Source organism: Dendrobates tinctorius, unplaced genomic scaffold, assembly GCF_039654945.1.
Source record: "Dendrobates tinctorius isolate UK_male_01 unplaced genomic scaffold, ASM3965494v1 ptg000160l, whole genome shotgun sequence".
NCBI lineage: Eukaryota > Metazoa > Chordata > Amphibia > Anura > Dendrobatidae > Dendrobates > Dendrobates tinctorius.
The window spans coordinates 18,793,848-18,819,436 of NW_027361827.1; the positions used below are offsets into that span (position 1 = coordinate 18,793,848).

The following is a 25,589-nucleotide window of genomic DNA, read 5'->3' on the forward strand; positions in this document are numbered from 1 at the left end:
AAAAAAGCCTTAACTTACAAAAATTGTAAGGCTCATTTTGAGTTTGCCAAAAGACATATGGTAGACTCCCCAAATGTATGGAAGAAGGTGCAGTGGTCAGGTGAGACCAAAATTGAACAATTTGGCCACCAAGGTAAACACTATGTCTGACATCAAACCAACACAGCTCATCAACCCAAAAATACCATCCCCATAGTGAAACATGGTGATGGCAGCTTCATGCTGTGGGGATGTTTTTCAGCAGCAGAGACAGGGAAAATGGTCTGAGCTGAGAGGAAGATGGATGTTGCAAAATACAGGGATATTCCTGAGCATAGCATGTTTCAGTCTTGTTAGTGATTTGAGACTGGGACGGAGGTTCACCTTCCAACAAGACAATGACCCAAAGCAAACTGCTAAAGCAACACTCAGGTGGTTTAAGGGGAAACGTGTAAATGTTTTGGAGTGGCCTATTCAAAGCCCAGACCTTAATCCAATTGAGAATCTGTGGTCAGACTGGAAGATGGCTGTTCACCAGAGGAAACCAAGTTAAAGGAGCACGAGCAGTTTGCCTTAGAATCATAGAATCATAGAATGGTAGAGTTGGAAGGGACCTCCTGGGCCATCTGGTCCAACCCCCTGCTCAAAGCAGGATTCGCTAAATCATCCCAGTTAGATGTCTGTCCAGCCTCTGTTTGAAGACTTCCATTGAAGGAGAACTCACCACTTCTCGTGGCAGCCTGTTCCACTCATTGATCACTCTAACTGTCAAAAAGTTTTTTCTAATATCTAATCTGTGTCTCCTCCCATTCAGCTTCATCCCATTGCTTCTAGTCTTTCCTTGTGCAAATGAGAATAAAGTTGATCCTTCTACAATGTGACAGCCCTTTAGATATTTGTAGACAGCTATTAAGTCTCCTCTCAGTCTTCTCTTTTGCAAACTAAACATTCCCAAATCCTGCAACCTTTCCTCATAAGACAGGGTTTGCAGACCGGTCACCATTCTGGTCGCTCTTTTCTGAACTTGCTCCAGTTTGTTGATGTCTTTTTTAAAATGTGGTGCCCAAAATTGGACACAATATTCCAGATGAGGTCTGACCAAAGAGGAGTAGAGGGAAATAATTACTTCACGTGATCTAGACTGTATGCTTCTGTTAATACATCCTAGAATTGCATTTGCCTTTTTTGCTGCTGCATCACACTGTTGACTCATATTCAGTCTGTGATCTATTAGTATACCCAAGTCTTTTTCACATGTGCTGTCACTTAGCCCTATTCCTCCCATTCTATATATGCTTTTTTCATTTTTATTGCCCAGATGTAGTACTTTGCATTTCTCCCTGTTAAAAACCATTCTGTTAGTTGCTGCCCACTTCTCCAGTTTATTTAAATCTTTATGAATCCTCTCTCTCTCTTCTCTAGTATTAGCTATCCCTCCTAGCTTTGTGTCATCAGCAAATTTAATCAGTTTACCCTCAATTCCTTCATCTAAATCGTTGATAAAGATGTTGAACAATACAGGGCCCAGGACAGAGCCCTGTGGTACCCCACTTGAGACATTCTTCCAACTGGATGTGCAGCCATTTACGACCACTCTTTGGGTCCGATCACTAAGCCAGTTATGAATCCACCTAACAGTTGCCTTGTCCATTCCATACTTAGTCATTTTTTCAATAAGGATTGTATGAGAGACTTTGTCAAATGCTTTGCTGAAGTCAAGATATACTATATCTACAGCATTTCCTTGATCCACCCAATCAGTAATACCGTCATAGAAGGAAATTAAATTAGTCTGACATGACTTATTAGTTACAAACCCATGCTGACTCTGTTTAATCACTTCATTCTTATCCAGGTATTGACATACATGTTGTTTAATAATTTGTTCAAAGATCTTTCCTGGTATAGAAGTCAGACTCACCGGCCTATAGTTGCCTGGGTCCACCTTCTTCCCCTTTTTGAAAATAGGAACAACATTTGCTCTTCTCCAGTCTTCTGGCACTTCTCCTGTTCTCCAAGAATTTTCAAAGATTATGGAGAGGGGTTCAAAAATTTCTTCTGCTATCTCCTTCAGTACTCTGGGGTGTAATTCATCTGGACCTGGAGACTTGAATTCATTTAGGTTAGCTAAGTGTTTCCTCACTATCTTTCTGTTTATAGATATCTTGGATTCTTCTATTCCCTTAATAGGACAGTGAATAACAGTTGATGTTACATTTCCTTTCTGAGAGAAAACAGATGCAAAATAGGAATTTAAAAGTTCAGCCTTCTCAACATCCTGTCTTACCATTTCATCATTTTCATCCTGTAAAAATCCTATAGCATCTTTGACTTTTCTTTTACTTTTGACATATCCCCAAAATCCTTTATTATTGCTTTTGACATCTCTTGCAAGCCTCAATTCATTTTCAGCTTTAGCTAATCTGATTTGTGCCCTGCAGGTTCTGCAGACAGCATTATATTCTTCTTTAGATATGCCTCCCTCTTTCCATTTTATAAACATTTTTTTCTTCCTTTTTAGCATGTGCTTAAGTTCTGTGTTCATCCATCCTGGTTTCCTTAAATGCTTCCTATTCTTCCCTCTTTTCGGAATTGTTAACAACTGTGCTTTGAGAATTTCATTTTTCAAGATTTCCCATCCTTCCTGGACATTTTTGTCTTTAAGGATATCCAGCCATTGGATCCCTCCAATTCTCTTTCTGAATCCCTTAAAATCTGCCTTTCTGAAATCTAACCTTGACGTCTGAGTCTTCACAGGTCTTCCGCCTCTAGTTATCCAAAATTCTAAAATAGCATGGTCGCTACCTCCTAGGGTCCCAGCCACTTTTACCTCCTCAACCATTTCCTCCCTGTTTATAAGGATTAGATCCAAGGTAGCAGTTCCCCTTGTTTTCTCCTTTACCTTTTGGAAGATAAAGTTGTCAGCAAGAGAGGATAAGAATTTCCTTGACCTGTTAGTTTTGCCTGAGAGAGATTCCCAACAAATGTCTGGATAGTTGAAATCTCCCATGACAACTATGTCATATTTTTTGGAGAACTTGGCCATTTGATGCATAAAGAGTTCATCCATATCTTCAGCTTGCACAGGCGGCCTGTAGTAAATGCCTACAATGGTGTCCTTTCCATTGTTCTGTCCTTGTATTCTTACCCAAACAGTTTCCACAGAACTCCCAGTCTCTGAAGCTTCAATCTCTGTGCAGATATACGCATTTCTAACATACAATGCGACACCCCCTCCTCGTTTATCAAGTCTGTTTCTTGCAAATAAGTTGTATCCTTCTAGTCTTGTATTCCAATCATGTGTATTGTCCCACCAAGTTTCAGTGATTCCAATGACATCATATTTCTTTTCCTGTGTTAGTAGTTCCAATTCTCCTTGTTTGTTGCCCATGCTTTGTGCATTAGTATAGAAACATTTTAGTTTGTGATTGGTTTCTCTTTCCCCAATATTTTTATTAATTAGATTCTTTCGTCTTTGTTCTTCCTTTCCACTTCTAATAGCAGAGTTCTCAATAGCATTTGTCAGGTGTATGGCTTTTTCTGGTCTTTTGCTTCCCTTCCCATGTTGTTCTAGTTTAAAGCTCTCCTTACAAGTGTAGCAAGGCGACTTCCAAATACCTGCTTTCCAGTCTTCGTAAGGTGCACCCCATCTCTAGCAAGTAGTCCATCGTATAAGTAGTTCACTCCGTGATCCAGAAATCCAAATCGTTGCTGACGGCACCATCGACGTAGCCAGTTGTTCACCTGCAGAATCTTATTCCACCTCCTTGTTCCATGGCCATCCACTGGGAGGATGGAAGAGAAGACCACCTGCGCTCCCAGTTCTTTCACTTTCTTGCCTAAGTCTTCAAAGTCTCTGCAGATGGTTTCCAGGTCGTTTCTTGCGGTGTCATTTGTCCCCACATGTAGTAGCAGGAATGGGTAGTCATCTGTAGGTCTGAAGAGTCCTGATATCCTGTCAGACACATCTTTAATTTTTGCACCTGGAAGACAGCACATTTCTCTTGAAGTTATATCCGGTCTGCAGATAGCGGCCTCTGTTCCTCTCAACAGGGAATCCCCCATGACCTTGAGAAATGGGCAAAAGTCCCATGGGCACCATGTGAAAAGCTCATACAGATTTATCCAAAGCGACTTGCAGCCATAATTGCTGCAAAAGGAGGCTCTATAAAGTACGCACTTTAAGGGGGTATGAATAGTTATGCACACTAAAGTTGTCAGTTATTTTGTCCTATTTGTTGTTTGCTTCACAATAAAAAGAAAGCCAAATGTTCACAGTTGTAGACATGTCCTTTTCATGAACTGATGCAAACCCTCAAAAAACAGTAAAATTCCATGTTCTGAGGTAGTGAAACATGAATAATGCCAAGGGGGTGAATACTTTCACAAGCCACTGTAGAAAATGTAATTAATATTTGCCTAATGAAAGGGACAATACATCAGCAGCTTTTAGCACTGCCACATACAAATAACCACAGCTGGAATAAAAAGCTAAAATATATTACAAGTTTTCACATGTAATCTCCCACGGTTCAAATTCAATCGTTATTAAAAGGCAGCAGAGCAGAGTGGTTCATTGGCACCGTTCTGCACATTATACATGCATTGTCTCACAAATTTAATACCAATTTCTAATAACACCAAAGTTGAGGCAAATTTCCCAGCACAATCGTAAAACCAGACTTTTAAATTTTGTAATACCACATCATATAATTAGCTGGACTAGTCGAAGAGGCTTGCTCAGACTTTTGCTCAGGAAAGCACTCAGCCTGTCAGACTTTTGTGGCATGTTGTATGACAACTAGGCAGTTAACTGTGCCTGAGAAAAACCCCAATACCAAGAGCATAGAGTAGATAGAGAATTTCAGACATAAAATTTGTGTAATAACAAATTAAGGTTTAACAAATAGGTTTGAATGGCATAATGGAATTAAAAGTTCAAAAGATTTTTAAAAGAAACAAATGTGCGCATATACAGGATGAATAAAAATTACCATATAAATCAGTAGTACTAATAAGATATATATAGTAACCCACAAAGGTAATAAAAGTCCATATATAAAACCTCTAATAGCAATAATGACAGTGGATAGGTGGAACCATAAAAAAAAAATTAAAAAAATTAAAGTGCAAAGTAGTGCAAAGCTTAAAATTTAACAAAATGTGCAAAGCTGCAATCAACAAAAGAAAATAGAAGTGCAAAGTGCAAATAACAAAGTACACCAAAGGGTATATTATTAACAAGGCACAATGACTTCAGATGATAGGATCATGTGAATAAACATGAACCAGATAATTATGAGGTGCAGATAAAGATATGCCAGAGGTTATATTAAAAATAGGACAAAATACCTTAAAGTGAATCTGTCACCCTTTTTTTGGCCTATTAGCTGCCGGCATAGACATCGGAGGCTTATCTACAGCATTCTGAGAAGAGGACGTCATCGCATGAAGAAGGGAGGCGCCGCACGGGACGGCGACACCCATCGGACCTTACCGCCCACCTCGGTGAGTATAATATAACTCGGTGAGTATATTCTTACAGAATGCTGTAGATAAGCCCCCGATGTCTATGCCGGCAGCTGAAAGGCCAAAAAAAAGGGTGACAGATTCCCTTTAAGGGTTTAGGCAGGGCCGGACAGACCAAAAAGCAGACCTGGCACAAAAAAAAATTCACCAGCCCACATACAATGAATGTCCTCACCCAAATCGTAAAACACTGGCAGGTTGAGCCAACTTTTGCTTTAGCTCCCACACAGACGTATCACACAGCTCACACAAGTACAGTAGCTCACACTCACACAGCTCACACGTATCACACACGCTGTATCACAGCTCACACACACAAGTAGCTCACACTCACACACACGTATCCCACAGCTCACACACACAAGTAACTTACACACACGTATCACACAGCTCACACACACACAGCTCACACACGCTGTATCACAGCTCACACACACAGAAGTAGCTCACGCTCACACACACGTATCACACAGCTCACACACAAGTAACTTACACACACGTATCACACAGCTCACACAAGTAGCTCACACACACACAGCTCACACACACGCTGTATCACAACTCACACACACAATAACAGCTCACACACACACAAGTAGCTCACACACGTATCACAGCTCACACACACAGAGCCTCACATACACATACAGCCTCACACATGCACACAGCCACACACATGCACACAGCCACACACATGCACACAGCCACACACATGCACACAGCCACACACATGCACACAGCCACACACAGCCACACACATGCACACAGCCACACACATGCACACAGCCACACACATGCACACAGCCACACACATGCACACAGCCACACACATGCACACAGCCACACACATGCACACAGCCTCACACATGCACACAGCCACACACATACACACAGCCACACACATACACACAGCCACACACATACACACAGCCACACACATACACACAGCCACACACATACACACAGCCACACACATACACAGCCACACACATACACACAGCCACACACATACACACAGCCACACACATACACACAGCCACACACATACACACAGCCACACACATACACACAGCCACACACATACACACAGCCACACACACTCTCCTCTGTGGTGCAGGGGAGGCTGGTGTCCATGTGCAGCTCTTCAGCTTCTCCTGCTCACAGCAGCTCTGTCCCTGCACATGCCCCAGTCTCTCCTCTCTACCGGTCTACTAGCAGATGAGAGCAGGGGGAGCTGTCACCTGCTGACAGGAGCTTATCTCTCCCTGGGAGCAGCCACCTATGCTGATTTCATCTTGATTGCTGCGCTGGCTCTCCCTCAGAGTGAGCTGCACAGGAGGACAACAGCCCCAGAGCTTTCATAGCGACGCCCCTGGAGGAGAGCAGAGAGGCGTCCTGTGCGCTCCCAGGCGGCCCTTTCAAATTTCTGACCTGGGCCCTGTGTGCGTGCACACTCCTGCTTGCCCACACTGAAGAGGGCCGCACTCACACACAGAGGCAGGCCGCTGCGGCCCTTATCAGCGTGTGCACCAACAAAGCTTGAGCGCACACAGAGCCTAGTCAGAAGTTTTAAAGGGCCAGCGGCCCATTTTGTAGTTCAGAGCTGCTGGCCCACCGGGCCTGGGTTTAAGATCCTGAGCGCACACAGGACACCCCGACGTGCGTTTCGGTTTAACTTCCTTTATTGATCCTGTATATGCGCACATTTGTTTATTTTAAAAATCTTTTGAACTTTTAATTCCATTATGCCATTCACACCTATTTGTTAAACCTTAAACTTTGTTATTACACAAATTTCATGTCTGGAATTCTCTATCTACTCTATGCTCTTGGTATTGAGGTTTTTCTCTATATATTAAGTAGTTGCCACTTTTTCACTGTGCACCAGGTAGATGATAAAATATAATGTGAGAATTTGATTATTCATATATTTTTATACTTTTTTTTTTTAATATTTTACTACTTTCTGCTGTCAGTATCTTCTACTTTTTCTGTCACTGTGCCTGCACGCAGTCAGGGCTGTCACTGTGCCTGCACGCAGTCAGGGCCGTCACTGTGCCTGCACGCAGTCAGGGCCGTCACTGTGCCTGCACGCAGTCAGGGCCGTCACTGTGCCTGCACGCAGTCAGGGCCGTCACTGCGCCTGCACAGGATTTAGGCTGCAGGGAGGAGGAGAGGTCATTGCAGGGACGTCAATGGCACATCTATGAAAATGAGGATGAATGAACTCATGGAGATCAACATCCAACATTGCGGAGACACCATCACGTGTTTCTCAACGCAGTGATTCTAGAGCACTGCCCCCATCCCTTATGGGAAATATGCAAAACATGCAAAACAGAAGCCACGGAGACACCATCACATGTTTCTCAACGCAAGCAATGACCAGCCAGGTCTTTCCCCGGGAAGGAACAACCACGGGAAGGAAACCACCCTCATCAGTGTGGAGTAGGAAACTGGCTGGTCTTTTACTAGGCATTGCTCCTACCAGCCAGTTTCCTACTCCACACTGATGAGGGGCAATACCCCGAAACAGCTGTCTGTGGATGGATACCATGTTTTGGCATAGGTGGTTTCCTTCATTGGATACTGCCCTTCCCGTGGTTGTTCCTTCCCGGGGAAAGACCTGGCTGGTCATTGCTTGCGTTGAGAAACATGTGATGGTGTCTCCGTGGCTTCTGTTTTGCAATGGCACATCTATGGGCGTAATATAAGCTGGCCCCTTTGCATTATGTGCATGCATCTTGGAATAGGCCAGCTAATTAATAGATGAGGTGCTAGAACATTAAAAATTGTCCAAAACATTGGGGTTGCTAAAAAAACAATAAATTGGGTAGGACACATCTTATGGAATAATAACCTATGCTTGAGGGAGCTTGGTCATCTGGAAGGGTTCGGAGAATGGAGGAAACAAGAGCTGAAATATTTATCAGTTAGATAGACACTTCTGTACGTCTGATCACCTAAAACAGATGACAAAACTCAGATTTACAAACATCTACAGTTAAGACGTGCTATAAGGGCCCAGGAAAACATATCAGACCTCACCAGATCTCACCATTCTGGACTATATACAAGCAAAAGCCACAAGAGGCCTGATTTCATGAATGTATAAATCCTACTTTGAGGTTCCCTTTAAAATCTCATCTATAAAAGGAAATGTAATTCCAGTATTTATTCAACAGATAAGACACTTTGAGACATACTTTCCTTAGCAGCTGTATAGATTGTTCCAGGGAGCTTAGGGTGCGGATCTGCAGATTTTGCGGCTATCACCACGTTGGCACCATCTTTGGCAGCTTTTAAAGCTATGGCTTTTCCAATACCACGACTGGCACCAGTGATAAACAGAGTACATCCTGCAAGTCTCCTGTAATCAGATACAAGATAGTCAACAAGTTGGTTCGATATCTCTTTGGTTTAACCTTGGCAGATGTTCATGATGGTAATCATTAGGTACTATACATTATAATACAGTTTTATTGCTATATATTTGACTAGGAAACCACCCTGAATGTTTCCCCATGTTTATAAAAGCATTGTGAATATATCCCACATATACAACTCAAAAATATTAGTCATAGCATGTCCAGCCAACCAATATCATGGCCAGAGGCACAATTGTCCGAGTGTATTTCTGATACTAAAGGGAGCAATCAGATACATGCTCAGAGAATCCAGGAACATCTACTATATTTCCTCCTACTTTGGCGGAATCAGTCTTTGAAGTCATAGACATTCAGTGCAGCTTGCAGAAGAATTGCTCTAATTCGGTTCTAAAACTCCATCGTCCAGATTGGCTACAGGGTCCGACAAACGCGTCACAGCGTTCTCAGAGGTCCTGTACTCGAACTTTCTACCAACAGCTGCAATCTTACCTATCCACAGATGACAGTACACAGGACGTAACTCCGTTGTCTCCTCCAGTGAGCTATTGCTTTGCAGTAGTAATATGGAGGATTCCTTTCCGTGCACAGGGTTGTATTTGCCACTGAATACCTGAAGCAGCAAGTTGCGGGAGGCAGAACCAGCCGAAAAAAAAATAACAGACCAAATACAAAATCAATAGAGCCAAAGATTCAGGGAACTTTTACTGTAGACGGAGGGATAGTGTGAGGGCACAGTATGGGGGGGGGGGGGGGGCAAAATACAGAGTGAGGGATAGTGTGAGGGCACAGTATGGAGGGCTGAGTATGGGGGTGACAGTATACATAGTGACTAGTGATGAGCGAGTATACTCGCTGCTCGGGTGGTGTCCGAGTATTTTGGCGTGCTCAGAGATTTTCGGCGTCTCAGCTGCATGATTTGCGACTTGTAGACAGGCTGAATACATGTGGGAATTCCCTAACAAACAGGCATTCCACCCATGTAATCAGGCTGTCTAGCAGTCGCAATCACGTCCCTCTCTTTGGTGGGTGTGAACATCACGTGATCAGACACGTGTCAAAAGGTCCTACAACTTACTAATCACCGTCGGAGCTCACATCAAAGCGGGGGTACTGCCATTGTAGGTACTATCCCGTCCAATAGCAGTAAGACTAATTTACTTTATATTTTGATAAATCTGACTTTTATGAACGTTGCAATACAAATATTTAATTGTTTTATTTTTCACAAGGCAAAAGGGGGTTGATTTGAAATTGTGTTTATTTTTTAAAACTTTTTTTTTTTTTTTTACTGAATGTAATGGTCTCCTTAGGAGACTTGAAGCTGCGGTTGTCCAATCACTTGTGCTATACATAGCAGGGTTTCAGCCTTCCATGTATAGCAGGGGTCACAATCTCTTATGAACACCGGCTACGTGCTGACGTTCGAAGGAGGAACATTATGACAGGCAAGGGGGTCCTCAGCAGACCCACGGTTGTCATAACTCATTGGTGTCCCGTGATCATGTGAGAGGGGCACTGATGGGCAGGATGAATGACGCACTTCAAAATAGCGCCTTTTAAATGCCACTCTCAGTGATTGACAATGGGATTTAACTAGTTAACAGCCACGTGCTGGGCACCGCTGTTGAAGGTACATGATGAGTGATTACATCGGTCAACATGTGCGGGGAAAGATGTGAGCTCACGAACTCTGATGCAAATATACCTCAAAGTTTGTGAATGGGTTAAGGACAGGGAAAATTCTAGTTTTTGCGCTTTTGTTTTATTCCTCTTCTTCCAAGGGTCATAACTTTATTTTTCAACCACTATAGGCATGAGGTTTTGTTTTCAGTGGGAAGATTTGAACTTTTGATTTCCACCATCCATTCTACTGTGATGTACTCAAACATGGGAGAAAAAAAAATATAAGTGCTATGAAAGGGAGCAACCACTCCCCCCCAACAAATATAAGCAATTCTGGAATGTTTTTGTTTTTATGTTGTTCATTCAGCATTAAAAATAATTTGCCAATATGATTCTCAAAGTTAGTTGTTAAAAAGAAAAAAAAGAGTTTCGCATTTAAAGGGAATCGGTCATTCTGAAAATTCAATCCAATCTGCAAGCACAATGTTATAGAGCAGGGGGCGCCGAGTAGTCTGATCTACAGTTTTCTGAGTAAAAGTTCAGTGTAACTTGTGTTTTAGGGCTCGCTTCCACTTGCAATTAAAATCGCATGAATGCATTTGTACCAATTTATTCCTATGTTTCTGTTCTCAATGGTGTTTTTTTTTTCCTGGTCCAATTGGATAGGGAAAAAATAAATACCATAAATGCCAAATTCAGATCACACGCACCCATATAAGTCTACTAGCTGAAGAGCCCAGCGTTGCCTGGGCATAGTAACCAACTGTGGTTAGTTATAACAAATTATAATGATTATATTGCACATAAAAACATTTCACATCATATATTCAACACTACAGATTTGCAACACAAATTAACTAAACGATTACCCAAGTATTGATGGTATTTTATTTTCAACTCATTCAAGAGCCTTTTGATAAACAACATGTTTGGTTTTTCCTTTCGGTGCAAAGATGAACAGATTTTTGGCAGTTCCAACTCTTGAATAGATCACGTAAAGTTGACCATGAGAAAAGCATGGAGATTGCAAATCGATCCCTACTACTTTCAAGGACTGTCCCTGAGCATTGTTAATGGACATTGCAGACAGCAGTTGAAACTGGAAACTGGAGGCGTTTAAAATCAAAAAACAAATCAGATGGAATGAGTGGAATTCTTGGAATGAAAATGTCCTCTCCTTTGGCACATCCTGTTTCCGAGCTGTGTATCTAACCCTATCCTGTGTGATACTTTCTGCTGAGCTGTGTATCTAATCCTATCGTGTGTTACAGACTGCTGAGCCGTGTACCTAATCCTATCCTGTGTGATACTGACTGCTGAGCAGTGTATCTAATCCTATCCTGTGTGATACTGACTGCTGAGCTGTGTATCTAATCCTATCCTGTGTGATACTGCCTGCTGAGCCATGTGTCTAATCCTCTTCTGTGTGATACTGACTGCTGAGCCGTGTATCTAATCCTATCCTGTGTGATACTGGGCTCCCCCTGCAGTCTGTGTCAGAGGGTGGTCTGTGTTGGCACGGTAATAAATTGTGTTATTTCCAGCTTTACAGAAGGACGATAACACCATAGAAATGATAAGAATAATAGGCCTCAGTTACCACAACTGTCTACAAAGAAAACTGTTGCTGATAGCAACCAATCACAGCTCATTTTTCATCTTTTAAACAGCTCTGGGACAGCGTGGCGAGTTTTGAGTGGCGACTTTTGTGTTTTGAATTTTATGTGGCGAGGTTGGTGTATGTCTGGTGAAATGTGTGCTGAGGGTGGTATATGTGTTGATGCACGTGGTAGTGTGTGGCGCATTTTGTGTGTGTTCATATCCCCGTGTGTGGCGAGTATCCCATGTCAGGGCCCCACCTTAGCAACTGTACAGTATATACTCTTTGGCGCCATCGCTCTCATTCTTTCAGTCCCCCTTGTTCACATCTGGCAGCTGTCGATTTGCCTCCAACACTTTTCCTTTCACTTTTTCCCCATTATGTAGATAGGGGCAAAATTGTTTGGTGAATTGGAACGCGCATGGTTAAAATTTCGCCTCACAACATAGCCTATGACGCTCTCGGGGTCCAGACGTGTGACTGTGCAAAATTTTGTGGCTGTAGCTGCGACGGTGCAGATGCCAATCACGGACATATACACATACATACAAACATACACACCCACACCGAGCTTTATATATTAGATGGGTGCACGTGAAACATCGCATTGCCCCTAGATATCACCTGAATGCAGTGCAGACCCGACGAATGCTGGCAGCAGAGGAGATGGAGAAATTACTTTCTCCATCTCCTCCGCAGCTGTCATGCTAGAGGATCGGAGCACAGAGCACTGACACTCGGATCACACTTGCAGCAGAGCTGGAGCCGAGGGTCATTAGCATCTTGCATTGGGTGTGATTCGCTAGTGGGACCCCGGCCTTAATCCTTTTCCTCTGAACTTTCTGGGATTTTCTGTCCAGTGGGCAATCCAATCAGTGACTGACAGATTTCTTTGTATAACTGTGCATAAAGATAGAGCAAAAGATTAAATGATTAAACCACAAGTTAAACTGATTTTTTTAACTCAGAAAATTATATAATCAATCTGCTCAGCTCGTTCTGCTCTATATCACGATGCCAACTTACAAGTATAATGTGAATAAAGGTTACCTATAACCGACTAACTGAAAAAAAACCCTATTAAAATATAACATTTATTAAGTACAAAAATAACAATATAAAATTGCACAGATGTCCCCTATTATAAAGCCTAGTAAAAAGCGGGCTATTGTATTGCTGGAAAGAGATAAGGTATAACAGTTAAACCAAATCTAACCAGCTGAATCTGCCAATCCAATCATGTGGTCAGAAAAACCTGAATCATAGCAGTTAAAAACTGCACAATACTATTATAGCCCAAAAACCACAAAAAACGGAAAAGAAGGGAAAAGGACATAAAGAAGATGTATAAAAATTGATAATACGTGCTACAATCTGATAATTTCACTCAGCCGATGTGAAGAAAAGAGTGACCTGGCCGCGGTCTGGCAGTGGAGACTAATCCAATTGATGAGGCTGACACTGATTTTTTTACTCAGAAAACTATATAATCAATCTGCTCAGCTCATTCTGCTCTATATCATGATGCCTGCAGATTGGACGGTATTTCATGATGACAGGTTCCTTTTAGAGTAAGCAGCAAAAGGGGTAAAAACAGCAAGAACAGGTCGGGTTGCGTCAGTGACAGGAGCTCCGGCGGTGAACACAGGTTGGCATCCTGGTATTGTACTACTAATCCCAGGCTACCAAGATATTGTCACCGCAGAGCTGCTCTTCCAGTGGTGAGATCAGCGTGGTAGTCTGTGACTAGTATAGTACAAGGTCAGTCTGCCGGCCTATGCCCGCCAACCTGTGCTCACCACTGCTATCTCCACAGTGTTCTGAGCATAGCAATGGAATCATCACGCTGCTGTACTTTGATCACCGGCTCACCTCTACCCAGTCAGTGTAGTGCCTTATTCAGATGTCTGTAATGCAAGGACGTCTGAATGAGGCTTTACCGCTGCATCTTCAAAGTGAAACAGAAGTCTAATGCGCTTTGCAGATGCAGCAGTAAAGCCTCATTCAGACATCCTTGCATTAGACATCTGAATGAGGCTTTACAATGGCTGAGCAGAGACATGCATTTAATCATACGGCCCGCTGAGTCATGTGCCTCATCTCATCCTGTGTGATACACACCATGTATCTAATCCCATTATGTCATACACTCCGCTGAACCCTGTATGTAGTCCGATCCTGTGTGACAGTCTGCATATGCAATCCGAGGGCAATACAGTTTGCGTATCCAATCCCAGCACATAATACAGTCCACGTATCTAATCACTGTGCTTGATAAAGTTTGCTTAACTAATCCCTGCTTCTGATATAATCGATTTATCTAACCCCAGTTTATGATACAGTGAGCTGAACCAACTAAAGGTACTGTCACACTTAGCGATGTACGAGCAATCCCGACCAGCGATATGACGCGGTCAGGATCGCTGGTGCATCGCTAAGTGGTCGCTAGTGAGCTGCCACACAGGCAGATCTCACCAGCAACAAAGCAGGGGTCGGGGGTCGCTACTTACCTGTCAGACGAGGCGATCCTGCATCCTCCCGCCCGCGTCCTTGCTCGTCTCTCCACAGGAAGCCCAGCAGGAAGCTGACGACGAGAAACAGTCCTGGACGTTCTCGTGCGATCAGCGATAACCAGCGGGTCGTAGGTAAGTATCAGACACAGCGATGTCGCTAGCAATATCGCTATAACGTCACAAGTTATAGTGATATTGCTAGTGATATCGCTTAGTGTGACAGTACCTTAACAGCATCATCGATGCTGCTGGCCGTCCTTGTGACCATCCATATCTCAGTATCACTTTGCAGTCACTAGTTATGGCTCCACACTATGATCCTAAACTTCACCCTTTCTTATCCTGTTGCAAATACCCAGAAGGACAGGAGAGGAGTGATGATTCAGCCCACATTAACTGCAGTCGTAATGTGAGGTAGCTGTATACTAGGTTTTCATGGCAAATGCCAGCAGCTGTTTCCCTAGTGTTTTAAGTAGAAAAATATTAAAACAGTTAATTTTTTTTTAAAATATATTTTATACCACTAAAAAATGTTGCTTAAAAAAAAAAATTGGAAAAATTAATAATTTACATTTTAATCAACTGTTGCAATTTTTTTTAATGACATTTTCTTGAATGTGCATACAGGAGTCGATTTGAACAACAACTTAAAACATTTTTCTTTAGACTTTATTTTTGTTCCCATACAGGTCTTAAACCAGACTGTCTGATTGCTTATCTATACATATAAAACTGAATGTGTGTGTGTGTGTGTGTGTGTGTGTGTGTGTGTGTGTATCACCAACCAATCACGAAGCATCTTTCATTTCACCAGAGCAGTTTAAGGCTATGTGCACACGGTGCGGATCCTCCCGCGGATTTTTCCGCATGGATTTTACTAAATCCGCAGGTCAAATGACCTGCATTTTTCCTACGGATTTAGTGAATTTTTGTGCAGTTTCACTGCTGTTTTTGTGCGGTTTTCCACTGTGGTTTTCCACCTGCAGATTTGTAGAATGGAGCAGGTGGAAAACTGCAGCAAAACCGCACAAAAGAAGCGACATGCTGCTTTTTTTTTCCGCACAAAATCCGCAGCATGTGCACAGCGTTTTTTTTTTTTTTTTTTACATAGGCTATAATGGTACTGTACATCACCTGCAGTTCTGCTGCAGATCCGCAGCGGCAAATCCGTTGCTGATCCGCAGTAAAATCCGCACTGTGTGCACAGACCCTAAAAGAAGCTGAGCTGTGATTGGTTGCTATGAGCAACAGTTTTCCTTGCAACCAATCACTAAGCATCTTTCATTTCACCAGAGATGATTAAAAGAAGCCGAGCTGTGATTGTTTGCTATGAGCAACAGTTTTCTCACTCGACAACACCTCAGCAGACAGTGACCAGGTGGAAGAAATCTAGCATCACCGGCAACATAAGCTCCCAGCCATTGTCTGCCTCCCAGAAAGGAGCAGAGAGCACATGACAGAAATGAATCACCCTCTCCCATGCCCATATACCCATCACACATCCTCCATCCCATAGGCACATCTTCCCTCTAAAAGGGATCTCCAGTATGGAAGTCAGGGCAAATCCATCCAGCGCTTTGGTTTTGACCCCAGGCCTCTCTTAAAGGGATCCCAAGTATGGAAGTTAGGACCGTTCCACTCAGAGCTGTGGGTCTGACCCCAGGGTCTCTTAAAGGGATCATTGGTATGGAAGTTAGGGCAATTCCATTAAGCGCTCTGGCTCTGACCCCAGGCCTCTCATAAAGGGATCCCCGGTACGGAAGTGAGGGCAAATCCACTCTGTGCTTTGGTACTGACCCCAGGCCTCTCTTAAAGGGATCCCCGGTATGGAAGTTAGGACCGTTCCACTTAGCGCTGTGGTTCTGACCCCAGGGTCTCTTAAAGGGATCATTGGTATAGAAGTTAGGACAATTCCACTAAGCGCTCTGGTTCTGACCCCAGGTGTTGTGAATTCGCTTTCTGGCCTACCTCTGGTTACTGCTGAAGGTGGTGGAGCTGGTCAGGTTGACGGAGGGGTTGCGAGTTCTCTTTCTGGGCTCCCTCTGGTCGTTACTGGAGGTAATGGAGCTGATCTGATTAACAGAGGCTTGCCACCTGATAATGAGGATGACAATTGGAGAGCTGGGGTTTCAGACTGGATTTAAGACAGCCGACTCCCTCTATCCCTGCTGGTGATTTTTTCCTGCCTCCTGAGGTCTTCGTTTCCAGCTCAGTCCCTGCATGCTCAGCTAAGTGTTCTTTTGCTATTCTGTTCACATTTGATCTGGTTTTGTCTATTTCGGTTTTGTCTATTTCGGTTTTGTGTGGGTCAGCCAGCTCAGGCTGGGGCTGTGCTGAATCACCATCCATATGTTACTGCTTGTGCCAGTTTGTTTTTGTCCCTTATTAGATTGGCCTCTTTTTGCTCTGCTTTCAGAATATACCAGAGTGCTGATATAGTGGGCGAAGTCGTGTGACTTCAGTATTTTTGCATCAGACGTGTTGGACCTTTTTGCAGGGTTTTTTGCATGATTGCAGACAGAGTCTTTCCTTTCCTGTCTAGTCAGTGTGGGCCCCATGATTTGCTCAGTCTATTTTCCTACCTGCGTTTGTGTTTTCATCTTGTCTCACCAACAATATATGTTTGGGGGCTATCTATTCCTTTGGGGTCTGCTCTGGGGCATTTAGATTTCCCCTTTCTTGCTTTAGGCTTAGTTAGCTCTCCGACTGTGCCGAGGCGTCTAGGATCATCGTAGGCACGCTCCACGGCTACTGCTACTTGTGTGGATAGGATCAGGGGTCTGCAATCCACTTAGTTACCAACCTCTCTTGTTTTCTGTGGCTTAGCTTGGGCTTGCTCTCCTCCTCGGTGACCCAATCATAACACCCAGGCCCCTCTTAAAGGGATCCTCGGTACGGAAGTGAGGGCCAATCCACTCTGCACTTTGGTACTGACCCCAGGCCTTTCTTAAAGGGATCTCCGGTATGGAAGTTAGAGCAAATCCCTCAGCGCTCTGATTCTGACCCCAGGCTTCTATTAAAGGGATCACTGGTATGGAAGTCAGGAGAAATCCACTCAGTGCTCTGGTTCTGACGGCAGGCCTCTCTTAAAGGGATCCCCAGTATGGAAGTTAGGACCGTTCCACTCAGCGCTCTGGTTCTCACCCAAGGCTGATGGGATGATGTGGGATATTAGGGGTAGTAGTCTGGTGGCTCTGGCTCACGGGACGATGTGGGATATTAGGGGTAGCAGTCGGTGGCTCTGGCTGACAGGATGATGTGGGATATTAGGGGTAGTAGTCCGGTGGCTCTGACGGAATGATGTGGGATATTAGGGGTAGTAGTTCGACGGCTGTGACGGGAGGATGTGGGATTTAGTGGTAGTTGTCCGTTTGCTCTGCCTGACGGGTTGATGTAGGATATTAGGGGTAGTAGTCCGGTGGCTCTGACGGGATAATGTGGGATATTAGTGGTAGTAGTCCGGTGGCTCTGGCTGACGGGATGATGTGGGATATTAGGGGTAGTAGTCCGGCGGCTCTGGCTGGTGGGATGATGTGGGATACTATAGTGAATGTGGCTATGTGGAGTGGGCGGGGGTCTACACTCAGCTTAATATATATATTCATTATAATTTGTTATAACTAACCGTAGTTAGTTACTATGCCAGGGCAACGCAGGGCTCTTCAGCTAGTGCTATATATGTGGTAATATATAGAATGCAATGTGGTCTGCTATGAACTCCACCTGCAAGATGGTCATCAAAGGGGGACAATCATACTTGGATCTGGCTGCCATGCCAACCCATGAGCACACCACAATCTCATTGCAGGTGAGAGAAGAGCGACTAGAACAGCGCATCCGGACTTTGTGCTACAAATGCTGCTGTCAGAGATTGACAGCAGCATTTAGCAAGTCAAAGGGACTCTAAGCACAGAATGACTTCTGAAACCATGTGCAGGCACTTGATGTTCCATGGCGGGGTGAACAATTTAAATAGACCTACCCATCTGCTTGGTTTCCACCTTTCTCTGGCCTCATGAGGGGCCAGAGCTGTCAATCAAAGAAGGGAGGGTGGGATAGAGGGAAAAAAATCAGGTGGGAATGTGTATATAAATGATTGGCCATGAAGAATAGAGCGTCTGTACTTGGAGCTCGGCTATACTGCAGTGTTAGGGTATGTTACCACGGTCAGTAAACGCTGCGTACATCCGCATCGTCCAACCCGCAGTGGTCAGATGTTACAGCATAGTGGATGGGATTTCATGAAATCCCATCTCCGCTATGCATGCACGGACGCCTCCGGCTTGCCTGCAGAGATGCACATGCGGCATCTTTCCAGATCGCAGCAAGTCTATTTATCTTGCGGAGACGTGAGTCTCCACAAGATAAATATCACCAGTGTAATGTATAGGACACGGTGATTCCGCACAATTCAATGAACACGTACGGAATCACCTGCATTTAAAAGCCGGCAGCGCAGAGGTGCGTTGTGTCCAAACCGCTGACGGTTACTGACTATGGAACATACCCTTAGGGTATGTGTACACAACATCTTTTTCAGGCGGGTGTGCTCTGTAACACACTTTAAGGCCATGTGCACACGATGCAGATTTGCAGCGGATTTTACTGCACAGAAACGTTGCATATCCGCATTGTGATGTACAGTAGCCTTAAAATCAATGTAAAAAAAAAACCGCTGTGCAGACGCTGCGGATTTTTCCGCGCGGTTTTCCTGTGGTACAAAATCTGCAGCATGTTACTTGTTTTGTGCGGTTTTTCCATCTCCCCTGTCACCAAATCCGCAGGGGGAATACCGCAGTGGAAAACCGCACAAAAACCGCACGAAAAATGGAAGAAATCCGCAGGAAAAACGCAAGTCATTTGACCTGCGGTTTTCTTCTATTTTGCACGGAAAAATCTGCAGGGCCAAAAAGTACGTCTGCGCTCAGCCTAAAAAGTGCAAAAGAAATGAGAGAGAATGGACACTTCCACCACAATGTAAAATTGACATGCTGTGCAAGTTCAGGTTTCCAAAAGCAAAGTGACCTGACCACTCTTCAAGTGGGCTCCACCTAGAAGCCACTAAGTGTTTTATACATGACAAGCTAAAAAACAAAAAGACATTAAAAAAAATCATTCAGGGAAAACATTGACAACATTTTTATAGAATCATTTCCCTCTTTCAAAGCCCGGCAGATAGGCCGATGTCAAAATTACATTGTGTGCACATACCCTTAGAGGCAGATGATGGTTGTCTAACACAGCCATCATCTGCCGGGAAAGGGACGGGCTAAACTCCTGCACTCACCGTATAGAATTACTTGCTTTGCAGAATTAAACAACAGCTAGCCCGTCATATGAAGCCGATCGGCAGTCATTTAATAGTCTTTTTACACAGACCAAGTGCACATAGCAATTTTAACATGATTGTTTTGTGTGCTTAGAATGGCATTCTCAGCAGCATTGTTCTCAGTAGCACGTCTCGTTTATACAGGAAAATGCTGTCGGGACTGATAATATTTAAGTAAGCTTAAAAATCATTGCAACTGACGAATGAACATTTTACTTTTGCATCGGGTGATTGACAGCCTGTGTAGATCAGAAACAGATTCTCAGTAGTTTCAATGCACTTTAAAGAGTAAATAGTAAATTAACTTTTTACTCCATTTTTAAAATACTGATTTCTGGTGGATCCATTTTTTTTTTTAACATCAAACTCTGGAAAATAGATCCGTTAAGTAGTCGTCCATTTTCGTCATTTGTAAAGGATCTGTTTTTTTGCTTACTGGATCTGTTACAAATGGAAGAAAATGGATGGCTATTTATTGGATCCGTTTTCCATAGAAATAGCATTTTTTTTTTTCGGACTACAAAACGCACCTGGCCATAAGATGAACCTCAAATTTAGAGGAGGAAAATAGGAAAAGAAAAATTTTAGTGTGAAAGTTGGGATCCATCTTATAGTCCGACTTTACCTTACTGGGGTGGGGGTTGTGGTGCGGGTTACAGGAGGCAGGGTTGCCGGCAGCAGGAGTGGAGTGATACAGCAGGCCCTTTGCTGGGATGAGGGGGTCCGCCAGCGGTGGTCTTCAGGTAAATGTTGGCGGTGTGAGGCAGGAAAGGAGTCCCTGCTCTGCACACTGATCTCCAGGCGGTGGGCTTCAGGAAAATGGCCACTGGAGGTGGCGCATGCGCAGACAGATCTTGGCTCATAACTGAGCCAAGATCTAAATCTATACATGCGCCAACATCGGCAGCCACTTTCCTGAAGCCACTGCCTGGAGAGCAATGGTTCTACCCTCACACCACTGGGACACCCCCTCTCCCCAGCATCGGCCCACTCCTGCCACCAGCTTCCTGCAGCAGTGACCTTGCCTCCTGTGACCCCCACTCTCCTGCCGCCCCTCCCCCCCCCCCCCCAGGAAGCTACATTTGGACTATAAGACGCACCCCCATTTTTCTCCCAAATTTGGGGGGGGGGGGGGGGGGGGGGGGAGTGCAACTTAGAATCTGAAAAATACCATAAATATTAAAAATAATGGATCAGTTTTGCTTTGTTTGGTTTTGAACGTCCTAAACCGTTGTGTCAACTTTTTTGCCAACGGATTGCAACTGAATCCGTTCTAAAAGATCATTACTGGACGTGTAAACATAGTCTTAAGGCCTCGTCTCACATAGCGAGATCGTTAATGTGGCACCGATTTTGTGACGCAACAGCGATCTCGCCGTGATCTTGCTACTTGTGACACGCAGCAGCGACCCCCCCCCCCCCCCCCCCAGATATTGCTGATCTGCAGGAATGTCCTGGGCCATTTTTTCGTTGTTAGCGTCCCGCCGGCCAGCGCGCATCGCTGTTTGATCGCTGGATCGTTGCTGAGTCGCTGAAGAGATCTGCATGTTTAGCAGCTCACTAGCGATCATTTAGCGACGCACCAGGGATCACTACAGGTCATATCGTTGTCGGGATCGCTGGGGCTTCGCTAAGTGAAACGGGACCCTTAGTCTGACTCAATAATAGGGAGCATGACTATTTAAAGTGCCTACAGCAGCATGAACGCGAGAGAATCGGATCACAGTACAGTGATGTGACGTCATTGCCATAATCGATTCGATTCTCTTGCAAGAATCATCGATTGTGTGAGAACTAAGTGTTATATTATGAGGGGGAAAGGTAGGGATTCACAAGGGCTGTACTAGTAGTGGACAAACCCTTTAATACTTTTTGCTGAATTTTTCCCTAATTTGTCATCCGGTTTGGTTTTGGTAGCAATGCAGAGTAGTGAACCTATGTGCAGTGACTGCTTTTAAGTTATACAACTGGTCAAGGTCATTACATACGTGTGTGGCAGAGACAGATTCATAATGTATTTTTCTGTATAGATAGTCATAGAGCTGTAGGAGAGATCAGAGCAAAATAGGGTCTTATCCAAGAAATATAACAGGCGGTGTAATCACCTATTGGAGATATTTGGAAAGCATGTAAGATGAAAAATCAGCTGCAGCGGATCCACAGGTCAGCAGGTGACTATAAGATATCAAAGGGGGGACGGAAAGGTTTGTGGATGATTTCTGAGCTTGCTGACAGTTAATGAGACATATATACCAGGAGATAAAACTAAATGGTGGTCTTTTCTGATGAAGAAGTCATTTGTACTTTGAAATGCGTCGCATAAACCACCCTTTGGTTTTATATCCTAGGACATACAAGTACTTCTCCCAAAATTAGAATATAATCAAAAAGTTTCAGTTCTTCAATACAAAAAGTGAGACTCATATAGCATCATTACAGACAGTGTGATCTATTTCAAATGTTTATTTCTGTTAATGATTATGGCTTACAGCCAATGAAAACCCATTGAGGAGAATCTGGCCTGTTGCTCAGAGCCTAAAGGCCCCGTCTCCCTAAGCGATCTCGGTAGCGAGATCGCTGCTGAGTCACAACTTTTGTGACGTAACAGCGATCTCACCAGCGGGATCGCTGTGTGTGACAGCGATCAGCGAGCGGCCCCCCTGCCGGTATCGCTGATCGCTGGAAGAAACCTCTGGATTTTTCTTTGGTCGCTGGTCTCCCGCTGGCCAGCACGCATCGCTGTGTGTGACAGGCGGGAGACCTGCGATCAGGTGTAAAAAAAAAAAAATATATATAGTTCTCACCTTCCGACGTCCCGTTCAGCCATCCCGCCTCTCTCCACGCTCCGGTCCCAGTGATCCTTTGCACGAATGACCGCAAGACTTTGTTATCCCTCGAGACTGTGACATCTCGCGGTCATTCTTGCAAAGGATCACTGGGACCGGAGCGTGGAGAGAGGCGGGAATGCTGCGCGGGACGTCGGAAGGTGAGAATAACTATATTTTTTATTTTGATTCTATTTTTTACAGGGATGGCCAGCGATGCCGGGCGCTCGGCATCGCTGTGCTGATCGCTGGTGAAGCTGTCTGTGTGACAGCTCACCAGCGATCACATAGCGACTTACTAGTGATCCTGACACCTTGATATCGGTGTCGGGATCGCTGGTAGGTCGCTTAGTGTGACGGGGCCTTAAGGCTCCAGGGGTCCCATGGCCAGATTGTCTTCATAAACAGCATGCCAGAGGGGGGGCAGATAATTTGTGGACAGGGGCCACAAGCAGTCAGTGTCTGCCCCTGCAGTGGATAGAGAACTTTCCACAGGAGAACCCTTTAATCTCATGCACATGCTGTGTTTTTTGTTGCTTTCTAGTATGGAATCTGCATAAACTTCAGCACGGTGGCTCAGTGGTTAGCACTGATTCTTTGCAGTGCTGGGGTCCTGGGATCAAATCTCATCAGGGACAACATCAGCAAGGAGGAGTCTGTATGTTCTCCCTGTGCTTGCGTGGGTTTCCTCTGGGGTCTCCTGTTTCCTCCTACTGTCCAAAGACATAATGATGTGGGATGTAGACTGTGAGCCCCAATGGGGACAGTGATGATGGTACTATATAAGAAAATGCATAATAAATGTCAATTTCTGTTGTGGAAACTGTTTTGTTCTGAATTTTACCTATTCATTTCAATGAATGGACCCTAAATTCATAGTTTATGCTGCTGGACTGGCATTGCTTTGTTGCACTTCCTGGTGTATTTTCGCAACAAAAATTCATGAATACGTGGACAAAAGATGCACAGATTTTAGATGCAGAAACGCTACGGATTTCAGTTTAGCAATCCATGCATAAATCCTTAATGACGTGACGACTGACCCTAGCATAGCCTCATCACTGTCTAGGTCATGCAAAGGCTGGTAGCGGGGGGCGCACAGCGACGCACGCGTGGGGGGGGAAGCGCACAGCGTCGCACGCGTGGGGGGGAGCGCACAGCGTCGCACGCGTGGGGGGGGAAGCGCACAGCGTCGCACGCGTGGGGGGGGAAGCGCACAGCGTCGCACGCGTGGGGGGGGAAGCGCACAGCGTCGCACGCGTGGGGGGGGAAGCGCACAGCGTCGCACGCGTGGGGGGGGAAGCGCACAGCGTCGCACGCGTGGGGGGGGAAGCGCACAGCGTCGCACGCGTGGGGGGGGAAGCGCACAGCGTCGCACGCGTGGGGGGGGAAGCGCACAGCGTCGCACGCGTGGAGGGGGAAGCGCACAGCGTCGCACGCGTGGGGGGGGAAGCGCACAGCGTCGCACGCGTGGGGGGGGAAGCGCACAGCGTCGCACGCGTGGGGGGGGAAGCGCACAGCGACGCACGCGTGGGGGGGGAAGCGCACAGCGACGCACGCGTGGGGGGGAGCGCACAGCGACGCACGTGTGGGGGGGAGCGCACAGCGACGCACGTGTGGGGGTCACTGGATTAGTGGGGTAACAATATTTCTTGTGGCGCCCACATGGCTGGCATCCTGCACACAACATATTGAGCCAGGTCTGTGACTAAACCAGAAGGTGCCATGCACTGACAGCATGCAGAGATCTGAGAAATCCCCACAGAGTGCAGAAAGTGATCCCACATGGTGCCCACTTACCCAGTGTTCGGCAGCATGGTGTACCCGGCCCTGTCAGCCTTCGCAGTGACTTCTTGCTGGAGACTGTGTACAGGAAGGCAGCAGTTAGACTATACCCTTTACCCCACATACCCAAGTTCACCAGGCACGTTATGTAATAAAGGTCAGCGCCCCCGTGTGGCAACAGTAACCACCCGGAGAGTGCTAGCGGCGGTTGCTGCCGGGATATTACACACAGGCTCGGCAGCTCGCTGTCACACAACGTTACCTTCCGCTGGGCTCAGAGGGCTGTGCACTCTCTGTGACCGGTCACCTAGTTTAGGAGACAACTTGTCTAGAATGCAGGTGTTCCTGTGAGGGATGACGTCACCGGAAGGGGCGTGGCCTCTTCCAGTGCAGACACGAAACCAGGAAGCAGCGTTGTGCTGTGGCTGCGACGCTGAGAGGAAGGAGAAGCAGTGCTGTGGCGCTTTGTGGAGAAGACGCGCTATGGAGCTGTGTGGAGGAGACGCTGAGGGGCTGCACTATGGAGCTGTGTGGAGGAGATGCTGCGAGGACTGAGGGGCTACAATATGGAGCTGTGTGGAGGAGACGCTGAGGGGCTGCACTATGGAGCTGTGTGGAGGAGATGCTGCGAGGACTGAGGGGCTACAATATGGAGCTGTGTGGAGGAGACGCTGAGGGGCTGCACTATGAAGCTGTGTGGAGGAGACGCTGAGGGGCTGCACTATGAAGCTGTGTGGAGGAGACGCTGAGGGGCTGCACTATGGAGCTGTGTGGAGGAGATGCTGCGAGGACTGAGGGGCTACAATATGGAGCTGTGTGGAGGAGACGCTGAGGGGCTGCACTATGGAGCTGTGTGGAGGAGACGCTGAGGGGCTGCACTATGAAGCTGTGTGGAGGAGACGCTGAGGGGCTGCACTATGAAGCTGTGTGGAGGAGACGCTGAGGGGCTACAATATGGAGCTGTGTGGAGGAGACGCTGAGGGGCTGCACTATGGAGCTGTGTGGAGGAGACGCTGA

At 45.5% G+C, this 25,589-nt stretch overlaps 1 protein-coding gene across 1 annotated transcript in view; it reads right to left on the minus strand.

The window, feature by feature from the left end:
• HSDL2 (hydroxysteroid dehydrogenase like 2) overlaps positions 1-25,163 on the minus strand; it is a 145,092-nt gene extending 119,929 nt beyond the window's left edge. Inside the window, exons 1-3 of the mRNA XM_073549694.1 lie at positions 24,835-25,163; positions 24,588-24,650; positions 8,715-8,878 (exon numbers count right to left, since the gene is read on the minus strand). Of these exons, the coding sequence (XP_073405795.1) occupies positions 8,715-8,878; positions 24,588-24,604 (181 nt within the window). The 5' untranslated portion in view covers positions 24,605-24,650; positions 24,835-25,163. The remainder of the gene's footprint in view (positions 1-8,714; positions 8,879-24,587; positions 24,651-24,834) is intronic.
• Between the last annotated feature and the right edge of the window lie 426 nt (positions 25,164-25,589).